The sequence below is a fragment of the Salmo salar genome, chromosome 09 (assembly GCF_965601325.2).
Source record: "Salmo salar chromosome 09, fSalSal1, whole genome shotgun sequence".
In the NCBI taxonomy this organism is placed as follows: Eukaryota; Metazoa; Chordata; class Actinopteri; order Salmoniformes; family Salmonidae; genus Salmo; species Salmo salar.
Genome location: NC_138299.1, coordinates 88,174,330 through 88,196,351, shown reverse-complemented (window position 1 = coordinate 88,196,351; position 22,022 = coordinate 88,174,330). Strand labels below are relative to the sequence as shown.

At 40.0% G+C, this 22,022-nt stretch overlaps 1 protein-coding gene across 1 annotated transcript in view; it reads right to left on the bottom strand.

The window, feature by feature from the left end:
• Nucleotides 1-1,878: 1,878 nt before the first annotated feature.
• The window catches only part of gpc3 (glypican 3), a 425,503-nt gene continuing 405,359 nt past the window's right edge, over nt 1,879-22,022 (bottom strand). The window contains exon 8 of the mRNA XM_045724105.2: nt 1,879-2,649. Coding sequence (XP_045580061.1) covers nt 2,465-2,649 — 185 coding nt within the window. The 3' untranslated portion in view covers nt 1,879-2,464. The remainder of the gene's footprint in view (nt 2,650-22,022) is intronic.

Sequence of the window (22,022 nt, the reverse complement as noted above, 5' to 3'; positions counted from 1 at the left end):
GAAGCGAACACTAATGGTTGAAAGGCGATAAACACTTGATTCAGGCGAATCAATCTGATCCAATACAATGCTTCCTGGAAACAGTTGCCATGGTGGCGCGTCAGCGGAGACAAGAGGGGGACAAGTGACTTGGAGGGGTTGACTCTCGGAGCTAACCTTTAATCTAACAGGCATAATATTGTCTTCATCAGGTCACAATCAAGAAGAGAGGGAGAGGGGGAGACAGACAGAATGAGGGAGAGAGACAGACAGACAGACAGACAGACAGACAGACAGACAGACAGACAGACAGACAGACAGACAGACAGACAGACAGACAGACAGACAGACAGACAGACAGACAGACAGACAGACAGACAGACAGACAGACAGACAGACAGACAGAAAATACACCACCTGCTCTGACAAACAGCATGTTTAAAGCACATTTTGAAATTCATCCCAGTTGGGTGTCACCTTGGCCTGTGGGACCTGTGAGTTCACAACAACCCCTTAACCCCTTAATGTCCTCTAATCGCAACATATCCCAGGGATAATTTTACTGCCCACGGAGGAAGTGGGCGTCAGAGCTAACTAACTGCTTTCAATGCCTTCTCCCTGCAGGGTGACACAATGCAGTGAGAGTGAGAGAAAGAGGACAGAGAGAGAGATAGAGGAGGGAAGAGAGAGGAGAGACAGATAAAGGAAAGAGAGTTAGAGGTAAAATGAGAGACGGGTGAAGAGAGAGGACAGAAAAATACAGGGGTGGAGAGAGAGGAGGGAGTTAGAGGAAACCGGAGAGAGGAGAGAGAGAGAGAGAGAGAGAGAGAGAGAGAGAGAGTGGTTGAGACAGAGGAGAGAGAGAGGAGAGAGGAGATCAGAGAGAGAGAGTGGTGGAGACAGAGGAGAGAGAGAGAGAGGAGAGAGTTAGAGGAGAGAGGAGAGAGTGAGAAAGTGGTGGAGACAGAGAGAGAGAGAGAGGAGAGAGGAGAGAGAGATAGAAGGGTGGAGAGAGAGTGTCACTGATGTCTGTCCACTCTGTGAGTTCTGAGTCCTCTTCACCTGAAAGAACAGAACACCTGTAGCTCCTCTAGGGATGAGAGTCTCCGCTCTAAGGGCCTCAGAGACTCAGACAGTTACTTTGTCACAACACCAGGTTTAGTCTAGATGGGTTAGCTGCAGTGGAGGGGGATTTCCTATGAGCAAAGAGTAATGGGAGCACTTAACCAGAATGAGAGGAGGCCAGAGGGGAGGGAAGGGAAAGGCCATAGTCACACTTATTTACATGGTGCATTGGGTTTATCTAGAACAGTTGGATGGCATGGCAGTCGAAGACAAAGGACATCCATGAGTCTCTATTCAACAAACAGAGTTTTAAACAGATTGAGAGGACAGTTCATTCACAAAGAGCTGACACAGAAAGTCCCATGTCAGCTTTGGACGAGTCATTGAACTGTTCTGTACACGGGAGGCCTCAGTAGTAATGCCATCTTAATACTGTCAAAACAATGTCTGGCTATGTGGAATCTCAGAATCAGTCTGCTGTGGCAAGAGAGGAGGGAGGAAAGAGAGAAGAGAGGAGAGAGGAGAGAGAAGAGAGGAGAGAAAAGAGAGGAGAGAGAAGAGAGAGGAGAGAGAAGAAAGAGAAAAGAGGAGAGAGAAGAGAGAGAAAAGAGAAGATAGGAGAGAGAAGAGAGAGAAAAGAGAAGATAAGAGAGAGAAAAGAGAAGATAGGAGAGAGAAGAGAGAGAAAAGAGAGGAGAGAGAGAGGGTAGAGAAGACAGAGGAGAGAGAAGATAGGAGAGAGAAGAGAGAGAAAAGAGAGGAGAGAGAAGAGAAAGGAGAGAGAGAGGAGAGAGGAGAAAGGAGAGAGAAGAGAGAGAGAGAGGAGAGGAGAAGAGAGAGGAGAGAGAGAAGAGAGAGGAGAGAGAGAGGAGAGAGAAGAGAGGAGAGAGAGAGAGAGGAGAGAGATAGAGGGGTGAAGAGAGAGGAGAGAGAAGATAGGAGAGAGAAGAGAGAGGAGAGAGAGAGGAGAGAGGAGAAAGGAGAGAGAAGAGAGAGAGAGGAGAGGAGAAGAGAGAGGAGAGAGAGAAGAGAGAGGAGAGAGAGAGGAGAGAGAAGAGAGGAGAGAGAGAGGAGAGAGATAGAGGGGTGAAGAGAGAGGAGAGAGAGGAGAGCGAGGAGAGAGGAGAGAGAGGGGTGAAGAGAGAGGATAGAGGGGTGAAGAGAGGAAAGAGAGAAGAAATAGGTGGGAGGCATGGAAGGCCTCAGTAGTAATGTCATCTTAATAGTGTCAAAACAATGTCTGACTATGTTTGTGGAATCTCAGAATCAGCCTGCTGTAATCCCCAGGGCTGCACTATATATATATATTTTGGAGGGATTGGTTACAGCAGAAGACACATATCCATCTCCTTTAGATTAATATATTATTATTCTTCTGAAAGCTGTGGGTGAGAAGCAGGGATGGATCACTGATTACTGGTCACTGGTGTCCAAGCAGCAGCAGGAGGAGAAGGAAGAGGGTCAGAGTGAGAGCCCCATCCAGGTGACTCAGAACCAGGACAGCCGCAGACGAAGACGGCCCTCCCGCCCTGTCGGAAGTGAGCTGAGGGGTCAGCAAATGGTCATGGAACGTGAAGTCATCCATAGCCAGGTTATCTGCCAGATCTAAGACAGAGATAGACCAGGAGATAGACAGACAGTCAGACCAGGAGACAGACAGACAAGGAGACAAACAGACAGATCAGTAGACAGACAGACAGACAGACAGACAGACAGACAGACAGACAGACAGACAGACAGACAGACAGACAGACAGACAGACAGACAGACAGACAGACAGACAGACAGACCAGGAGACAGACAGACCAGGAGACAGATTGATCAGGACATAGACAGACAGATCGGCCAGGAGATAGACAGACAGACCAGGAGACAGACAGACCAGGAGACAGACAGACAGACAGACAGACAGACAGACAGACAGACAGACAGACAGACAGACAGACAGACAGACAGACAGACAGACAGACAAACAGACAAACAGACCAGGAGACAGACATACAGACCAGGAGACAGACAGACAGACAGACCAGGAGACAGACAGACAGGCCAGGAGACCAGAGAGGGGTAGGAGAAGAACGAGAATTATTAGAGACATAGGAAAAAGTGTACAGAAATGATTAGAACAAACATTGTCAGTCATGTTGAATAACCCATGTTGCATGATGTTGAATAACCCATGTTGCATGATGTTGAATAACCTATGTGGTATAATCTTGAATAACCCATGATGTTGAATAACCCATGATGTTGAATAACCCACGATGTATGATGTTGAATAACCTATGTGGTATAATCTTGAATAACCCATGATGTTGAATAACCCACGATGTATGATGTTGAATAACCTATGTGGTATAATCTTGAATAACCCATGATGTTGAATAACCCACGATGTATGATGTTGAATAACCTATGTGGTATAATCTTGAATAACCCATGATGTTGAATAACCCACGATGTATGATGTTGAATAGCCTATGTGGTATAATCTTGAATAACCCATGATGTTGAATAACCCATGATGTATGATGTAGTATGATATTGAATAACCCATGTGGTATGATGTTCAATAACCCATGTGGTATGTCCATCCTTTGCGCGATGCCCTTATGCAGCTGTAAAAACAACATTTCATTGGAGGAACAGAAAACAAAACTTTCCCTGCACACAGAGGCCATATACTGGTGTGGACAGTATATTAGATCGACATTTGTAATAGGTCAAAATAATAGCTCCTTTTCACTGGATATGAGCTATTAAGTTCAAACTTAAACCTATGGGAATGAGAAGGATTTACCATTAAGATCTTAAATTATTCATAACAAACTCATGTCAAATACATGGTAGGCTAAAAGCTGGATATTAAAATCCTCTCATCCCATACCAATGCAAACATCACCATCCACAATCCATATGTTTCCATTTGTTCACATTTCAGGGAGGATGGACTATACCAGTATATTATACCAGTTTATTATAACAGGTTAATATAACAGCTTATAATAATCTGTTATAATAAACTGGTATAATAACAGGTTATTACAAAAGCTTATTATACCAGGTTATTATAACAGGTTACTATAACATCTTATTATAACAGCTTATGATAACAGCTTATTATACCAGTTTATTATACCAGCTTATTATAACAGGATATTATAACAGCTTATTATAACAGCATATTATAACAGCTTATTATAGCAGCTTATTATAACAGCTTATTATAACAGCTTATTACAACAGCTTATTATAACAGCATATTATAACAGCTTATTATAACTGCTTATTATAGCAGCTTATTATAACAGGTTGCTATAACATCTTATTATAACAGCGTAGGATAACAGGTTATTATACCAGCTTATTATAACAGCTTATTATACCAACTTCTTATAACAGCTTATTATAACTGTTTATTATAACAGCTTATTATAACAGCTTATTATAACAGCTTATAATAACAGCTTATTACACCTGGTTTAATAACAGCTTATTACACCTGGTTATTATAACAGGTTATTATAACAGCTTATTACAACAGCTTATTATAACAGGCTATTATAACAGCTTATTATAACAGGTTATTATATCAGCTTATTATAGCAGATTATTAAAACAGGTTATTATAACAGTTTGTTATAACAGCTTATTATAATGGGTTATTATAACAGGTTGTTATAACAGGTTATTACAGCAGCTTATTATAACAGGTTGTTATAACAGCTTATTATAACAGGTTATTATGCCAGGTTATTAAAACAGGTTAATTATAACAGCTTGTTATAACAGCTTGTTATAACAGGTTATTATAACAGGTTATTATAACAGGTTGTTATAACAGTTTATTATAACAGGCTATAAAAGCAGGTTATTAAAACAGGTTATTATAACAGGTTGTTATAACAGCTTATTATAACAGGTTATTATAACAGGTTACTATACTACCCATCATCATACAGTTGCGACCAAATAGTGTATGTTGGCACCCTTGCACTTTTATTCTATAATTGCATGTTTCTTTTCAAATACATTGAAATGGAAAAGCAGATTTTGGTTTCCACACCTTGTTATTGGATTTTCAATATTGCAGAGCTACAGTTTCGGAAGTTTACAGTTTAAACAAATGCCATCAATAAAATTATTGGGATCACAGAGTTAGTACTTGGTTGCACAGACTTAACCGCTGACAAATGCTTCAGTAGCCATCAATGAGCTTGACTTTTCTACAGGCAATGTGGCAAAATGTTCTTTAATGACTTGATTCTCACCCGCTGCTGCTATCTCTTACACCATGTTCTTTAGCCTCAGCAGCTGTTACTGACGCAGAACACTCTTCTCTCTCTCTCTCTCTCTCTCTCTCTCTCTCTCTCTCTCTTTCTCTCTCTCTCCTCCCCTCTCTTTCTCTCCTGTCCCTCTCTCTCTACTCATTCTCTACTCATTCCGTGGTGCTTTGTCTGGGAGAAAGCCATGATGGAGACAGAAATATGAAAGGTGAGTGAGTTATGAGAAAGGTCAATAGGATATCAGTAATGAAGGGCTACTATAGTGAGGCACGCCAGCTATGTGTGGATCTGTCTCCTGTCACGCCAGCTGTGAAGAACCTCTCCTGCTCCCAGACACACAGACAACCACACACACAATACCCCCCGAGCAGCAGTGAATTTCTCACATAGCTCCCTCTCATTGTCATAGAGCCAGAGCAACACACATGAGTATACACACACACAATCACACATACATACAGCACACACAATCACACATACATACAGTACACACAATCACACATACATACACACAATCACACATACATACAGCACACTCAATCACACATACATACAGTACACACAATCACACATACATACACACAATCACACATACATACAGTACACACAATCACGCATACATTCAATACACACAATCACACATACAGTACACACAATCACAAATAGAGTACAGACAATCACACATACATAACTCACACACAATCACACATACAGTACACATACAATGAAACATACATAACACTCACACACAACCACACATAAATACAGTACACACAATCGCACATACATACAGTACAAACAATCACACATACATACAGTACACACAATCACACATACATACAGTACACACAATCACACATAAATACAGTACACACAATCACACATAAATACAGTACACACAATCACACATACATACAATGCACACAATCACACATACATACAGTACACACAATCACACATACATACAGTACACACAATCACACATACATACTGTATAAACAATCACACATACATACAGTACACACAATCACGCATACATACAGTACACACAATCACACATTCATACAGTACACACAATCACACATACATATAGCACACAATCACACATACATACAGTACACACAATCACACATACATTCATTACACACAATCACACATACATACAGTGCACACAATCACACATACATAACACTCACACAAAATAAAGCATACACACAATAACACATACATACAGTACACAAAATCACACATACATACAGTACACACAATCACACATACATTCATTACACACAATCACGCATACATACAGTACACACAATCACACTTACATTCATTACACACAATCACACATACATACAGTGCACACAATCACACATACATAACACTCACACAAAATAACACATACACACAGTACACACAATCACACATTCATACAATGCACACAATCACACATGCATACAGTACACACAATCACACATACATACAATGCACACAATCACACATCCATACAGTACACACAATCACACATACATAACACTCACACAAAATAAAACATACACACAATAACACATACATTCATTACACACAATCACAGACATACAGTGCACACAATCACACATACATAACAGATACATTCATTATACACAATCACAGACATACAGTGCACACAATCACACATACATAACACTCACACACAGTACACACAATCACACATACATACAGTACACACAATCACACATACATACAGTACACATAATCACACGTACATACAGTACACACAATAAGACATACATAACAATCTCTCATACATACAGCACACACAATCACACATACATAACAATCACACATACATACAGTACACACAATCACACATACTGTCACGTCCTGGCCAGTATAAGGGTTAATTATTATTGTAGTTTGGTCAGGACGTGGCAGAGGGTATTTGGTTTATGTGGTTCGGGGTGGTGTTTTTTCTAAAAGGGCATTTGATTTAAGTATTCCGGGGTTTTTGGGCACTGTTCCTTGTTCACGTATTTCTATGTTGATCTAGCTGGTTGTATGTCTATGTTTGGTTAATTGGGGTGGACTTCCAATTGAAGGCAGCTGTGTGGTGTTGCCTTTGATTGGAAGTCCTATATTAGTTGGGTGTGTTTGTCTGTGTAATTGTGGGAGATTGTTTCTTGTTTAGCGTGTGTGAGCCTAACAGGACTGTCTGTAAATCGTGAGTTTATTTTGTTATTTTTGTATGTTCGTTTTGAGTTTATTAAAAGTTCAAAATGAACTATCTCAACTCTGCTGCATATTGGTCCTCATTTTCCGACGATGATTTCGCCATATCGTCTGACGACGAAGAAATCCCTGACACATACATAACACTTACACACAATCACACATACATACAGTACACACAATCACACATAAATACAGTACACACAATCACACATACATAACACATACACACAATCACACATACATACAATATACATAACACACATGCACACGTGCTGCCGATCCGTGCATCTAAAATAACTGATAGCAACAAATTGAATTAGTTGAAACATATGATCTGTGGTTAGTTTTGCCCCCAGGTCAGAGAGACGGTTCCTGTAGCTGATCCACAGGGAGGAAGTTGCTGTGATCAGAGCAGCAGGCAGGGCTTTTATTAATACTGGGCTGAAGTGAGTGAGAGCTGGGCTCCTCTCAGGAAGAGAGAGAGAGGCTCCAGCTGTCTCAAGGGTCCCTGATGCCCATAAGCCCAATGCAGCCAGCTCAGGCACCATCTCAACCAGCAGCCAGCCTAGCCAGCTCAGCCAGCCCATTCACCATTTCAACCAGCAGCCAGCCTAGCCAGCCCAGCCAGCCCAGGCACCATTTCAACCACCAGCAAGCGCAGCCTGCCCAGCCAGCCAAGCCAGCTCAGGCACCATCTCAACCAGCAGCCAGTGCAGCCAGCCCAGCCAGGCCAGGCACCATCTCAACCAGAGGAAGAGGGAGGTAAATAAATACATCTCCAACGCTGCTGCTGCTGAAAACCTCCTCTGAATTTCTTTGCAATTACGACAGTAGTTGAATGGAGACCAGAGGACAATTCACTTCGTTCTCCTCTATCCTCTGACATAGGCAGTAGACATTCTTCTAGGCTCCAAAAGGATGATTAGTCATTGCTGGCCAAGGTGCAATTCAATACAGCTTTTATATACACTCTGGATGAGGGGAGGGGTGTGTGTAGCTATGTGTGAATGGATAAGTGAGGAGTGTGTGTGTGTGTGTGTGTGTGTGTGTGTGTGTGTGTGTGTGTGTGTGTGTGTGTGTGTGTGTGTGTGTGTGTGTGTGTGTGTGTGTGTGTGTGTGTGTGTGTGTGTGTGTGTGTGTGTGTGTGTGTGTGTGCGCGCAAACGTGTAGTAACTAGTAAGAACATTGGCTGTACAAGGCTGGCGTGAGTAAAAAAATCTCAGACAGTGAAAAAAAAGCCCTGAAATACACAAGGGACAAACCATTAAAAAAACAGTCTCTCTCGCTAGTTTAAACACTTGTACATGAACGGCACCACAGGCAGGCCTTGTTCGGCAGGCTCTGAAAAACCCAACTGGCTCTGGACACTGCAGATCCCCTGCACTTATTTTCCGGAGACTAGCCGGGACTAATAATATCCTGTTATAATTAGCACACCTGTGCGTGTGTGTGTGTTTCTGTGTGTGTGCGTGTTTCTCTCTCTCTCTCACACACACACACACAAAAGGCAACAAGAGACAGAGGAGATAGACCTGGGCCTTTTACTCTCTCCAGAGACTTTGAGGGAGAGAAGGAGGGAGGGAGGGAGGGAGGGAGAGAGAGAAAGAGGGAGGGAGGGAGGGAGGGAGGGAGGGAGGGAGGGAGGGAGGGAGGGGGGTGGGTGGGAGAGAAAGAGAGAGAGAGAGAGAGAGAGAGAGAGGGGGAGCGAGAGAGGGGGGAGGGGGGAGGGAGAGAGAGAGAGAGAGAAAGAGAGAGGGAGGGAGGGAGGGAGGGGATGGGGACTGACAAGCAGAGAGAGACATAATTAGGCATATAGATGGATAGGCCTGGCTATAAATAGAGCAATAACCCCTGTGGTGATTAATGTGACCAATGTGGACCTTTTTGCCTCACAGTAGAGAAGAGGCAGCCTCCTGTTTCCCATTCGACCCACACAGACAGATCCCTTTTAGGAGTATCACTCCCAGAGGGACGCCACCATGCCTACCTAGCCTGGTAGCTTTATCGCAGCCCTACAAGCTCCAGTTACAACGCAGAGGGAAGGTCAACAGTCCACCCATTGATTGGTTATGGTAGGCCCAGGAACAGGGCTCATTGAAAATGCACTATATCTCACTCACACAAGTTAACCCAGAGAAACACAAAGCCTTTCTAATTATTCTTCCTTTAAGCCCCCTTTTATAGCTGGCCATTAGAGGGAGAACAGACAAATCAAATCAAGGTATATTGCATGGAAAGATCACATCTAGACATTGTGGTTTGAGGGAGCCTGCTTGTATACCTGAAAGGACAAGCAGTGGTTTCAGTGTGTGTGTGTGTGCGTGCGTGATTGTGTGTGTGTTTGCGCATGCGCAAGAGAGTGTGTCTCTTTGGTGTGTGTGTGTGTGTGTGTGTGTGTGTGTGTGTGTGTGTGTGTGTGTGTGTGTGTGTGTGTGTGTGTGTGTGTGTGTGTGTGTGTGTGTGTGTGTGTGTGTGTGTCACTGTGGTGTGTGTGTAGCATTCAACAGAGCCAAAGCCTGAGGCATTTCCAAAGCTTCTCTGTCATACAGTTAGTTAGCCATACTACAACCTCTTCTCTGTCAAACAGTTAGTTAGCCATACTAAAACCTCTTCTCTTTCATACAGTGAGTTAGACATACTACAACCTCTTCTCTGTCAAACAGTTAGTTAGCCATACTACAACCTCTTCTCTGTCAAACAGTTAGTTAGCCATACTAAAACCTCTTCTCTTTCATACAGTGAGTTAGACATACTACAACCTCTTCTCTGTTAAAGAGTTAGTTAGCCATACTACAACCTCTTCTCTGTCAAACAGTTAGTTAGCCATACTACAACCTCTTCTTTGTCAAACAGTTAGTTAGCCATACTACAAGCTCTTCTCTTTCATACAGTTAGTTAGCCACACTACAACCTCTTCTCTGTTAAACAGTTAAATTAACCATACTACAACCTCTTCTCTTTCATACAGTTAGTTAGCCATACTAAAACCTCTTCTCTGTCATACAGTTAGTTAGCCATACTACAACCTCTTCTCTGTCACACAGTTAGTTAGCCATACTACAACCTCTTCTCTTTGATATAGTTAGTTAGCCATACTACAACCTCTTCTCTGTGATATAGTTAGTTAGCCATACACAAACCTCTTCTCTGTCAAACAGTTAGTTAGCCATACTACAGCCTCTTCTCTACCATACAGTTAGTTAGCCATACTACAACCTCTTCTCTTTGATGTAGTTAGTTAGCCATACTTCAGCCTCTTCTCTGTCATACAGTTAGTTAGCCATACACAAACCTCTTCTCTGTCAAACAGTTAGTTAGCCATACTAAAACCTCTTCAATGTCAAACAGTTAGTTAACCATACTACAACATCTTCTCTGTCAAACAGTTAGTTAGCCATACTACAGCCTCTTCTCTGTAATACAGTTAGTTAGCCATACTACAACCTCTTCTCTTTGATATAGTTAGTTAGCCATACTACAACCTCTTCTCTGTGATATAGTTAGTTAGCCATACTACAAACTCTTTCTGTGATACAGTTAGTTAGCCATACTACAGCCTATTCTCTGTCATACAGTTAGTTAGCCACACTACAACCTCTTCTATTTTATATAGTTAGTTAGCCATACTACAACCTCTTCTCTGTCACACAGTTAGTTAGCCATACTACAACCTCTTCTCTTTGATATAGTTAGTTAGCCATACTACAACCTCTTCTCTGTGATATAGTTAGTTAGCCATACACAAACCTCTTCTCTGTCAAACAGTTAGTTAGCCATACTACAGCCTCTTCTCTACCATACAGTTAGTTAGCCATACTACAACCTCTTCTCTTTGATGTAGTTAGTTAGCCATACATCAGCCTCTTCTCTGTCATACAGTTAGTTAGCCATACACAAACCTCTTCTCTGTCAAACAGTTAGTTAGCCATACTAAAACCTCTTCTCTTTGATATAGTTAGTTAGCCATACTTCAGCCTCTTCTCTGTGAAATAGTTAGTTAGCCATACTACAAACTCTTTCTGTGATACAGTTAGTTAGCCATACTACAACCTCTTCTCTACCATACAGTTAGTTAGCCATACTACAACCTCTTCTCTTTGATATAGTTAGTTAGCCATACTACAACCTCTTCACTGTGATATAGTTAGTGAGCCATACTACAAACTCTTTCTGTGATACAGTTAGTTAGCCATACTACAAACTCTTCTCTTTAAAAGGGTTAGTTAGCCATACTACAACCTCTTCTCATTGATATAGTTAGTTAGCCATACTACAACCTCTTCTCTGTCATACAGTTAGTTAGCCATACTACAACTTCTTCTCTGTCATACAGTTAGTTAGCCATACTACAACCTCTTCTCTACCATACAGTTAGTTAGCCATACTATAACCTCTTCTCTTTGATATAGTTAGTTAGCCATACTACAACCTCTTCTCTGTGATATAGTAAGTGAGCCATACTACAAACTCTTTCTGTGATACAGTTAGTTAGCCATACTACAACCTCTTCTCTGTGATATAGTTAGTTAGCCATACTACAACCTCTTCTCTGTCATACAGTTAGTTAGCCATACTACAACCTCTTCTCTGTCAAACAGTTAGTTAGCCATACTAAAACCTCTTCTCTGTCAAACAGTTAGTTAGCCATACTACAGCCTCTTCTCTTTGATATAGTTAGTTAGCCATACTACAACCTCTTCTCTTTGATATAGTTAGTTAGCCATACTCCAACCTCTTCTCTGTGATATAGTTAGTTAGCCATACTACAAACTCTTTCTGTGATACAGTTAGTTAGCCATACTACAACCTCTTCTATACCATACAGTTAGTTAGCCATACTACAACCTCTTTTCTTTGATATAGTTAGTTAGCCATACTACAACCTCTTCTCTGTGATATAGTTAGTGAGCCATACTACAAACTCTTTCTGTGATACAGTTAGTTAGCCATACTACAAAATCTTCTCTTTGAAAGGGTTAGTTAGCCATACTACAACCTCTTCTCATTGATATAGTTAGTTAGCCATACTACAACCTCTTCTCTGTCATACAGTTAGTTAGCCATACTACAACCTCTTCTCTGTCATACAGTTAGTTAGCCATACTACAACCTCTTCTCTACCATACAGTTAGTTAGCCATACTATAACGTCTTCTCTTTGATATAGTTAGTTAGCCATACTACAACCTCTTCTCTGTGATATAGTAAGTGAGCCATACTACAAACTCTTTCTGTGATACAGTTAGTTAGCCATACTACAACCTCTTCTCTTTGATATAGTTAGTTAGCCAGCCTACAACCTCTTCTCTTTGAAAGAGTTAGTTAGCCATACTACAACCTCTTCTCTGTGATATAGTTAGTTAGCCATACTACAACCTCTTCTCTGTCATACAGTTAGTTAGCCATACTACAACCTCTTCTCTACCATACAGTTAGTTAGCCATACTACAACCTCTTCTCTTTGATATAGTTAGTTAGCCATACTACAACCTCTTCACTGTGATATAGTTAGTGAGCCATACTACAAACTCTTTCTGTGATACAGTTAGTTAGCCATACTACAAACTCTTCTCTTTAAAAGGGTTAGTTAGCCATACTACAACCTCTTCTCATTGATATAGTTAGTTAGCCATACTACAACCTCTTCTCTGTCATACAGTTAGTTAGCCATACTACAACTTCTTCTCTGTCATACAGTTAGTTAGCCATACTACAACCTCTTCTCTACCATACAGTTAGTTAGCCATACTATAACCTCTTCTCTTTGATATAGTTAGTTAGCCATACTACAACCTCTTCTCTGTGATATAGTAAGTGAGCCATACTACAAACTCTTTCTGTGATACAGTTAGTTAGCCATACTACAACCTCTTCTCTGTGATATAGTTAGTTAGCCATACTACAACCTCTTCTCTGTCATACAGTTAGTTAGCCATACTACAACCTCTTCTCTGTCAAACAGTTAGTTAGCCATACTAAAACCTCTTCTCTGTCAAACAGTTAGTTAGCCATACTACAGCCTCTTCTCTTTGATATAGTTAGTTAGCCATACTACAACCTCTTCTCTTTGATATAGTTAGTTAGCCATACTCCAACCTCTTCTCTGTGATATAGTTAGTTAGCCATACTACAAACTCTTTCTGTGATACAGTTAGTTAGCCATACTACAACCTCTTCTATACCATACAGTTAGTTAGCCATACTACAACCTCTTTTCTTTGATATAGTTAGTTAGCCATACTACAACCTCTTCTCTGTGATATAGTTAGTGAGCCATACTACAACCTCTTTCTGTGATACAGTTAGTTAGCCATACTACAAAATCTTCTCTTTGAAAGGGTTAGTTAGCCATACTACAACCTCTTCTCATTGATATAGTTAGTTAGCCATACTACAACCTCTTCTCTGTCATACAGTTAGTTAGCCATACTACAACCTCTTCTCTGTCATACAGTTAGTTAGCCATACTACAACCTCTTCTCTACCATACAGTTAGTTAGCCATACTATAACGTCTTCTCTTTGATATAGTTAGTTAGCCATACTACAACCTCTTCTCTGTGATATAGTAAGTGAGCCATACTACAAACTCTTTCTGTGATACAGTTAGTTAGCCATACTACAACCTCTTCTCTTTGATATAGTTAGTTAGCCAGCCTACAACCTCTTCTCTTTGAAAGAGTTAGTTAGCCATACTACAACCTCTTCTCTGTGATATAGTTAGTTAGCCATACTACAACCTCTTCTCTGTCATACAGTTAGTTAGCCATACTACAACCTCTTCTCTCTGATACAGTTAGTTAGCCATACAACAGCCTCTTCTCTTTGATATAGTTAGTTAGCCATACTACAACCTCTTCTCTGTGATATAGTTAGTTAAACATACTACAAATTCTTTCTTTCATACAGTTAGTTAGCCATACTGCAACCTCTTCTCTGTCAAACAGTTAGTTAGCCATACTACAACCTCTTCTCTTTGATATAGTTTGTTAGCCATACTATAAACTCTTTCTGTGATACAGTTAGTTAGCCATACTACAACCTCTTCTCTGTCAAACAGTAAGTTAGCCATACTACAACCTCTTCTCTGTCAAACAGTTAGTTAGCCATACTACAACCTCTTCTCTTTGATATAGTTTGTTAGCCATACTATAAACTCTTTCTGTGATACAGTTAGTTAGCCATACTACAGCCTCTTCTCTGTCATACAGTTAGTTAGCCATAGTACAACCTCTTCTCTGTCAAACAGTTAATAAGCCATACTACAACCTCTTCTCTTTCATACAGTTAGTTGGCAATACAACAGCCTCTTCTCTGTCATACAATTAGTTAGCCATACTACAACCTCTTCTCTGTCAAACAGTTAGTTAGCCATACTACAACCTCTTCTCTGTCAAATAGTCAGTTGGCAATACTACAACCTCTTCTCCGTCATACAGTTAGTTCGCCACACTACAACCTCCTCTCTGTCAAACAGTTAGTTAGCCATACTACAACCTCTTTTCTGTGAAAGAGATAGTTAACCATACAACAACCTCTTCTCTGTCAAACAGTTAGTTAGTCATACTACAACCTCTTCTCTGTCATACAGTTAGTTAGCCATACTACAACCTCTTCTATGTGATATAGTTAGTTAAACATACTACAAACTCTGTCATACAGTTAGTTAGCCATACTACAACCTCTTCTTTGTCAAACAGTTAGTTAGCAATACTAAAACCTCTTCTCTTTCATACAGTTAGTTACAAATACTACAACCTCTTCTCTGTTAAACAGTTAGTTAGCCATACTACAGCCTCTTCTCTGTCAAACAGTGAGTTAGCCATACTACAAACTCTTCTCTGTCAAACAGTTAGTTAGCCATACTAAAACCTCTTCTCTGTCATACAGTTAGTTAGCCATACTACAACCTCTTCTCTGTCACACAGTTAGTTAGCCATACTACAACCTCTTCTCTTTGATATAGTTAGTTAGCCATAATACAACCTCTTCTCTGTCAAACAGTTAGTTAGCCATACTACGGCCTCTTCTCTACCATACAGTTAGTTAGAAATACTACAACCTCTTCTCTTTGATGTAGTTAGTTAGCCATACTTCAGCCTCTTCTCTGTCATACAGTTAGTTAGCCATACACAAACCTCTTCTCTGTCAAACAGTTAGTTAGCCATACTAAAACCTCTTCTATGTCAAACAGTTAGTTAGCCATACTACAACATCTTCTCTGTCAAACAGTTAGTTAGCCATACTACAGCCTCTTCTCTGAAATACAGTTAGTTAGCCATACTACAACCTCTTCTCTTTGATATAGTTAGTTAGCCATACTACAACCTCTTCTCTGTGATATAGTTAGTTAGCCATACTACAAACTCTTTCTGTGATACAGTTAGTTAGCCATACTACAGCCTCTTCTCTGTCATACAGTTAGTTAGCCACACTACAACCTCTTCTCTGTCAAACAGTTAGTTAGCCATACTAAAACCTCTTCTCTGTCAAACAGTTAGTTAGCCATACTAAAACCTCTTCTCTGTCAAACAGTTAGTTAGCCATACTACAGCCTCTTCTCTGTGATATAGTTAGTGAGCCATACTACAAACTCTTTCTGTGATACAGTTAGTTAGCCATACTACAAACTCTTCTCATTGATATAGTTAGTTAGCCATACTACAACCTCTTCTCTGTCATAGAGTTAGTTAGCCATACTACAACCTCTTCTCTGTCAAACAGTTAGTTAGCCATACTACAACCTCTTCTCTGTCAAACAGTTAGTTAGCCATACTACAACCTCTTCTCTTTGATATAGTTAGTTAGCCATACTACAACCTCTTCTCTTTGATATAGTTAGTTAGCCATACTCCAACCTCTTCTCTGTGATATAGTTAGTTAGCCATACTACAAACTCTTTCTGTGATACAGTTAGTTAGCCATACTACAACCTCTTCTATACCATACAGTTAGTTAGCCATACTACAACCTCTTTTCTTTGATATAGTTAGTTAGCCATACTACAACCTCTTCTCTGTGATATAGTTAGTGAGCCATACTACAAACTCTTTCTGTGATACAGTTAGTTAGCCATACTACAACCTCTTCTCATTGATATAGTTAGTTAGCCATACTACAACCTCTTCTCTGTCATACAGTTAGTTAGCCATACTACAACCTCTTCTCTGTCATACAGTTATCTAGAAATTCTACAACCTCTTCTCTCTGATACAGTTAGTTAGCCATACTACAACCTCTTCTCTGTGATATAGTTAGTTAAACATACTACAAACGCTTTCTGTCATACAGTTAGTTAGCCATACTACAACCTCTTCTCTGTCAAACAGTTAGTTAGCCATACTACAACCTCTTCTCTGTCAAACAGTTAGTTAGCCATACTACAACCTCTTCTCTTTGATATAGTTAGTTAGCCATACTACAACCTCTTCTCTTTGATATAGTTTGTTAGCCATACTATAAACTCTTTCTGTGATACAGTTAGTTAGCCATACTACAGCCTCTTCTCTGTCATACAGTTAGTTAGCCATAGTACAACCTCTTCTCTGTCAAACAGTTAGTAAGCCATACTACAACCTCTTCTCTTTCATACAGTTAGTTGGCCATACAACAGCCTCTTCTCTGTCATACAATTAGTTAGCCATACTACAACCTCTTCTCTGTCATACAGTTAGTTAGCGACCCTACAACCCCTTCTCTGTCATACAGTTAGTTATTCATACTACAAACTCTTTCTGTGATACAGTTAGTTAGCTCTACAGACACTTCTCTGTCATACAGTTAGTTAGACATACTACGTCTTCTCTGTCAAAACGTTAGTTAGCCATACTACAGCCTCTTCTCTGTCATTCAGTTAGTTAGAAATACTAAAACCTCTTCTCTGTCATACAGTTAGTTAGCCATACCACGACCTCTTCTCTGTCAAACAGTTAGTTAGCAATACTACAACCTCTTCTCTGTCATACAGTTAGTTAGCAACACTACAACCTCTTCTCTGTCAAACAGTTAGTTAACCATACTACAACCTCTTTTCTTTGCAAGAGATAGTTAACCATACTACAACCTCTTCTCAGTCAAACAGTTATTTAGCCATACTACAGCCGCTTCTCTGTCATACAGTTAGTTAGCCATACTACATCTTCTTCTCTTTGATATAGTTAGTTAGCCATACCACAACCTCTTCTCTTTGATATAGTTAGTTAGCCATTCTACAGCCTCTTCTCGGTCATACAGTTAGTTAGCCATACTACAGCCTCTTCTCTGTCAAACAGTTAGTTAGCCATACTACAACCACTTCTCTGTCAAACAGTTAGTTAGCGAAACTACAACCTCTTCTCTGTCATACAGCTAGTTAGCCATACCACCGTCTCTTCTCTGTCAAACAGTTAGTTAGCCATACTACAGCCTCTTCTCTTTGATATAGTTTGTTAGCCATACAACAATCTCTTCTCTGTCATACAGTTAGTTAGCCATACTACAAACTCTTCTCTGTCAAATAGTTAGTTAGCCATACTACAACCTCTTCTCTGTCAAACAGTTAGTTAGCCATACTACAACCTCTTCTCTTTCATACAGTTAGTTAGCCATACTAAAACCTCTTCTCTGTCAAGCAGTTAGTTAGCTATACTACAGCCTCTTCTCTGTCATACAGTTAGTTAGCCATACTACAACCTCTTCTCTGTCATACAGTTAGTTAGCCATACTACAGTCTCTTCTCTGTCAAATAGTTAGTTAGTCATACCACAACCTCTTCTCTTTGATATAGTTAGTTAGCCATACTACAAACTCTTTCTGTGATACAGTTAGTTAGCCATTCTACAGCCTCTTCTCTGTCGTACAGTTAGTTAGCCATACTACAGCCTCTTCTCTGTCAAACAGTTAGTTAGGCATACTACAACCTCTTCTCTGTCAAACAGTTAGTTAGCCATACTACAACCTCTTCTCTGTCAAACAGTTAGTTAGCCATACTACATCTTCTCTGTCAAACAGTTAGTTAGCAATACTACAGCCTCTTCTCTGTCATAAAGTTAATTAGCAATTCTAAAACCTCTTCTCTGTCATACAGTTAGTTAGCAATACTACAACCTCTTCTCTGTCATACAGTTAGTTAGCCATACCACCGTCTCTTCTCTGTCAAACAGTTAGCCATACTACAACCTCTTCTCTGTCATACAATTAGTTAGCCGTACCACGACCTCTTCTCTGTCAAACAGTTAGTTAGCCACACTACAAACTCTTCTCTGTCAAACAGTTAGTTAGCCATACTACAACCTCTTCTCTGTCAAACAGTTAGTTAGCCATACTACAACCTCTTCTCTGTCAAACAGTTAGTTAGCCATACTACAACCTCTTCTCTTTGATATAGTTAGTTAGCCATACTACAACCTCTTCTCTTTGATATAGTTAGTTAGCCATACTACAACCTCTTCTCTGTCAAACAGTTAGTTAGCCATACTACAACCTCTTCTCTGTCATACAGTTAGTTAGCCATACTACAACCTCTTCTCTACCACAGAGTTAGTTAGCCATACTACAACCTCTTCTCTGTCATACAGTTAGTTAGCCATACTACAACATCTTCTCTGTCATACAGTTAGTTAGCCATACTACAACATCTTCTCTGTCATAGAGTTAGTTAGCCATACCACAAACTCTTCTCTGTCAAATAGTTAGTTAGCCATACCACAAACTCTTCTCTGTCAAATAGTTAGTTAGCCATACTACAAACTCTTCTCTGTCATACAGTTAGTTAGCAATTCTACAGCCTCTTCTCTGTCATAAAGTTAGTTAGCAATTCTAAAACCTCTTCTCTGTCATACAGTTAGTTAGCAATACTACAACCTCTTCTCTGTCATACAGTTAGTTAGCCATACCACCGTCTCTTCTCTGTCAAACAGTTAGCCATACTACAACCTCTTCTCTGTCATACAATTAGTTAGCCATACCACGACCTCTTCTCTTTGATATAGTTAGTTAGCCATACTACAAACTCTTCTCTGTCAAACAGTTAGTTAGCCATACTACAACCTCTTCTCTGTCAAACAGTTAGTTAGCCATACTACAACCTCTTCTCTGTCAAACAGTTAGTTAGCCATACTACAACCTCTTCTCTTTGATATAGTTAGTTAGCCATACTACAACCTCTTCTCTTTGATATAGTTAGTTAGCCATACTACAACCTCTTCTCTGTCAAACAGTTAGTTAGCCATACTACAGCCTCTTCTATTTGATATAGTTAGTTAGCCATACTATAACCTCTTCTCTTTGATATAGTTAGTTAGCCATACTACAGCCTCTTCTCTGTCATACAGTTAGTTAGCCATACTACAGCCTCTTCTCTTTGATATAGTTAGTTAGCCATACTACAGCGTCTTCTCTTTGATATAGTTTGTTAGCCATACTACAGCCTCTTTTCACAATGAGGTAAAAACTGCTTCTGCTCATCTAGTGATTGATCATAGGATATTGCTATTTATGAAAGATTAGTTAGTTAGCCATACTTCATCCGCTTCTCTTTGATAAAGTTAGTTAGCCATACTAAAACCTCTTCTCTGTCATTCAGTTAGTTAGCCATACTACAACCCCTTCTCTGTCATACAGTTAGTTAGCCATACTACAACGTCTTCTCTGTCAAACAGTTAGTTAGCCACACTACAGCCTCTTCTCTGTCATACAGTTAGTTAGCCATACTACACCCTCTTCTCTGTCAAATAGTTAGTTAGCCATACTACAACCTCTTCTCTGTCATACAGTTAGTTAGCCATACTACAGCCTCTTCTCCGTCATACAGTTAGTTAGCCATACTACAACCTCTTCTCTTTGATATAGTTAGTTAGCCATACTACAACCTCTTCTCTTTGATATAGTTAGATAGCCATACCACAACCTCTTCTCTGTGATATAGTTCGTTAGCCATACTACAAACTCTTTCTTTGATACAGTTAGTTAGACATTCTACAGCCTCTTCTCGTCATACAGTTAGTTAGCCATACTACAACCTCTTCTCTGTCATACCGTTAGTTAGCTATACCACGACCTATTCTCTGTCAAACAGATAGTTAGCCACAATACAACCTCTTCTCTGTCAAGCAGTTAGTTAGCCATACTACAGCCTCTTCTCTGTCATACAGTTAGTTAGCCATACTACAGCTCTTCTCTGTCAAATAGTTAGTTAGCCATACTAAAACCTCTTCTCTGTCATACAGTTAGTTAGCCACACTACAACCTCTTCTCTTTGATATAGTTGGTTAGCCATACGACAGCCTCTTCTCTTTGATATAGTTAGTTAGCCATACTACAACCTCTTCTCTGTTATACAGTTAGTAAGCCATACTACAGCCTCTTCTCTTTGATATAGTTAGTTAGCCATACTACAGCCTCTTCTCTGTGATATAGTTTGTTAGCCATACTACAAACTTTTTCTGTGATACAGTTAGTTAGCCATACTACAGCCTCTTCTCTGTAATACAGTTAGTTAGCCATACTACAACATCTTCTCTGTCATACAGTTAGTTAGCCATACTACAACCTCTTCTCTGTCAAACAGTTAGTTAGCCATACTAAAACCTCTTCTCTGTCATACAGTTAGTTAGCCATAGTACAACCTCTTCTCTGTCATACAGGTAGTTATCCATACTACAACCTCTTCTCTGTCAAACAGTTAGTTAGCCATACTACAGCCTCTTCTCTGTCATACAGTTAGTTAGCCATACTACAACCTCTTCTCTACCACAGAGTTAGTTAGCCATACTACAACCTCTTCCCTGTCATACAGTTAGTTAGCCATACTACAACATCTTCTCTGTCATAGAGTTAGTTAGCCATACCACAAACTCTTCTCTGTCAAATAGTTAGTTAGCCATACTACAAACTCTTCTCTGTCATACAGTTAGTTAGCAATTCTACAGTCTCTTCTCTGTCAAACAGTTAGTTAGCCATACAACAACCTCTTCTCTACCATACAGTTAGTTAGCCATACTACAAACTCTTTCTGTGATACAGTTAGTTAGCCATACTACAGCCTCATCTCTGTCATACAGAGCCATACAGAGCCTCTTCTCTGTCATACAGTTAGTTAGAGGCCATACTACAGCCTCTTCTCTGTCATACAGTTAGTTAGCCATACTACAACCTCTTCTCTGTCAAAATGTTAGTTAGCCACACTACAACCTCTTCTCTGTCATACAGTTAGTTAGCCATAATACAACCTCTTCTCTGTCAAACAGTTAGTTAGCCATTCTACAAACTCTTCTCTGTAATACAGTTAGTTAGCCATACTACAGCCTCTTCTCAGTCATACAGTTAGTTAGCCATACTACAGCCTCTTCTCTTTGATATAGTTTGTTAGCCATACAACAATCTCTTCTCTGTCATACAGTTAGTTAGCCATACTACAACCTCTTCTCTGTCAAACAGTTAGTTAGCCATACTACAACCTCTTCTCTTTCATACAGTTAGTTAGC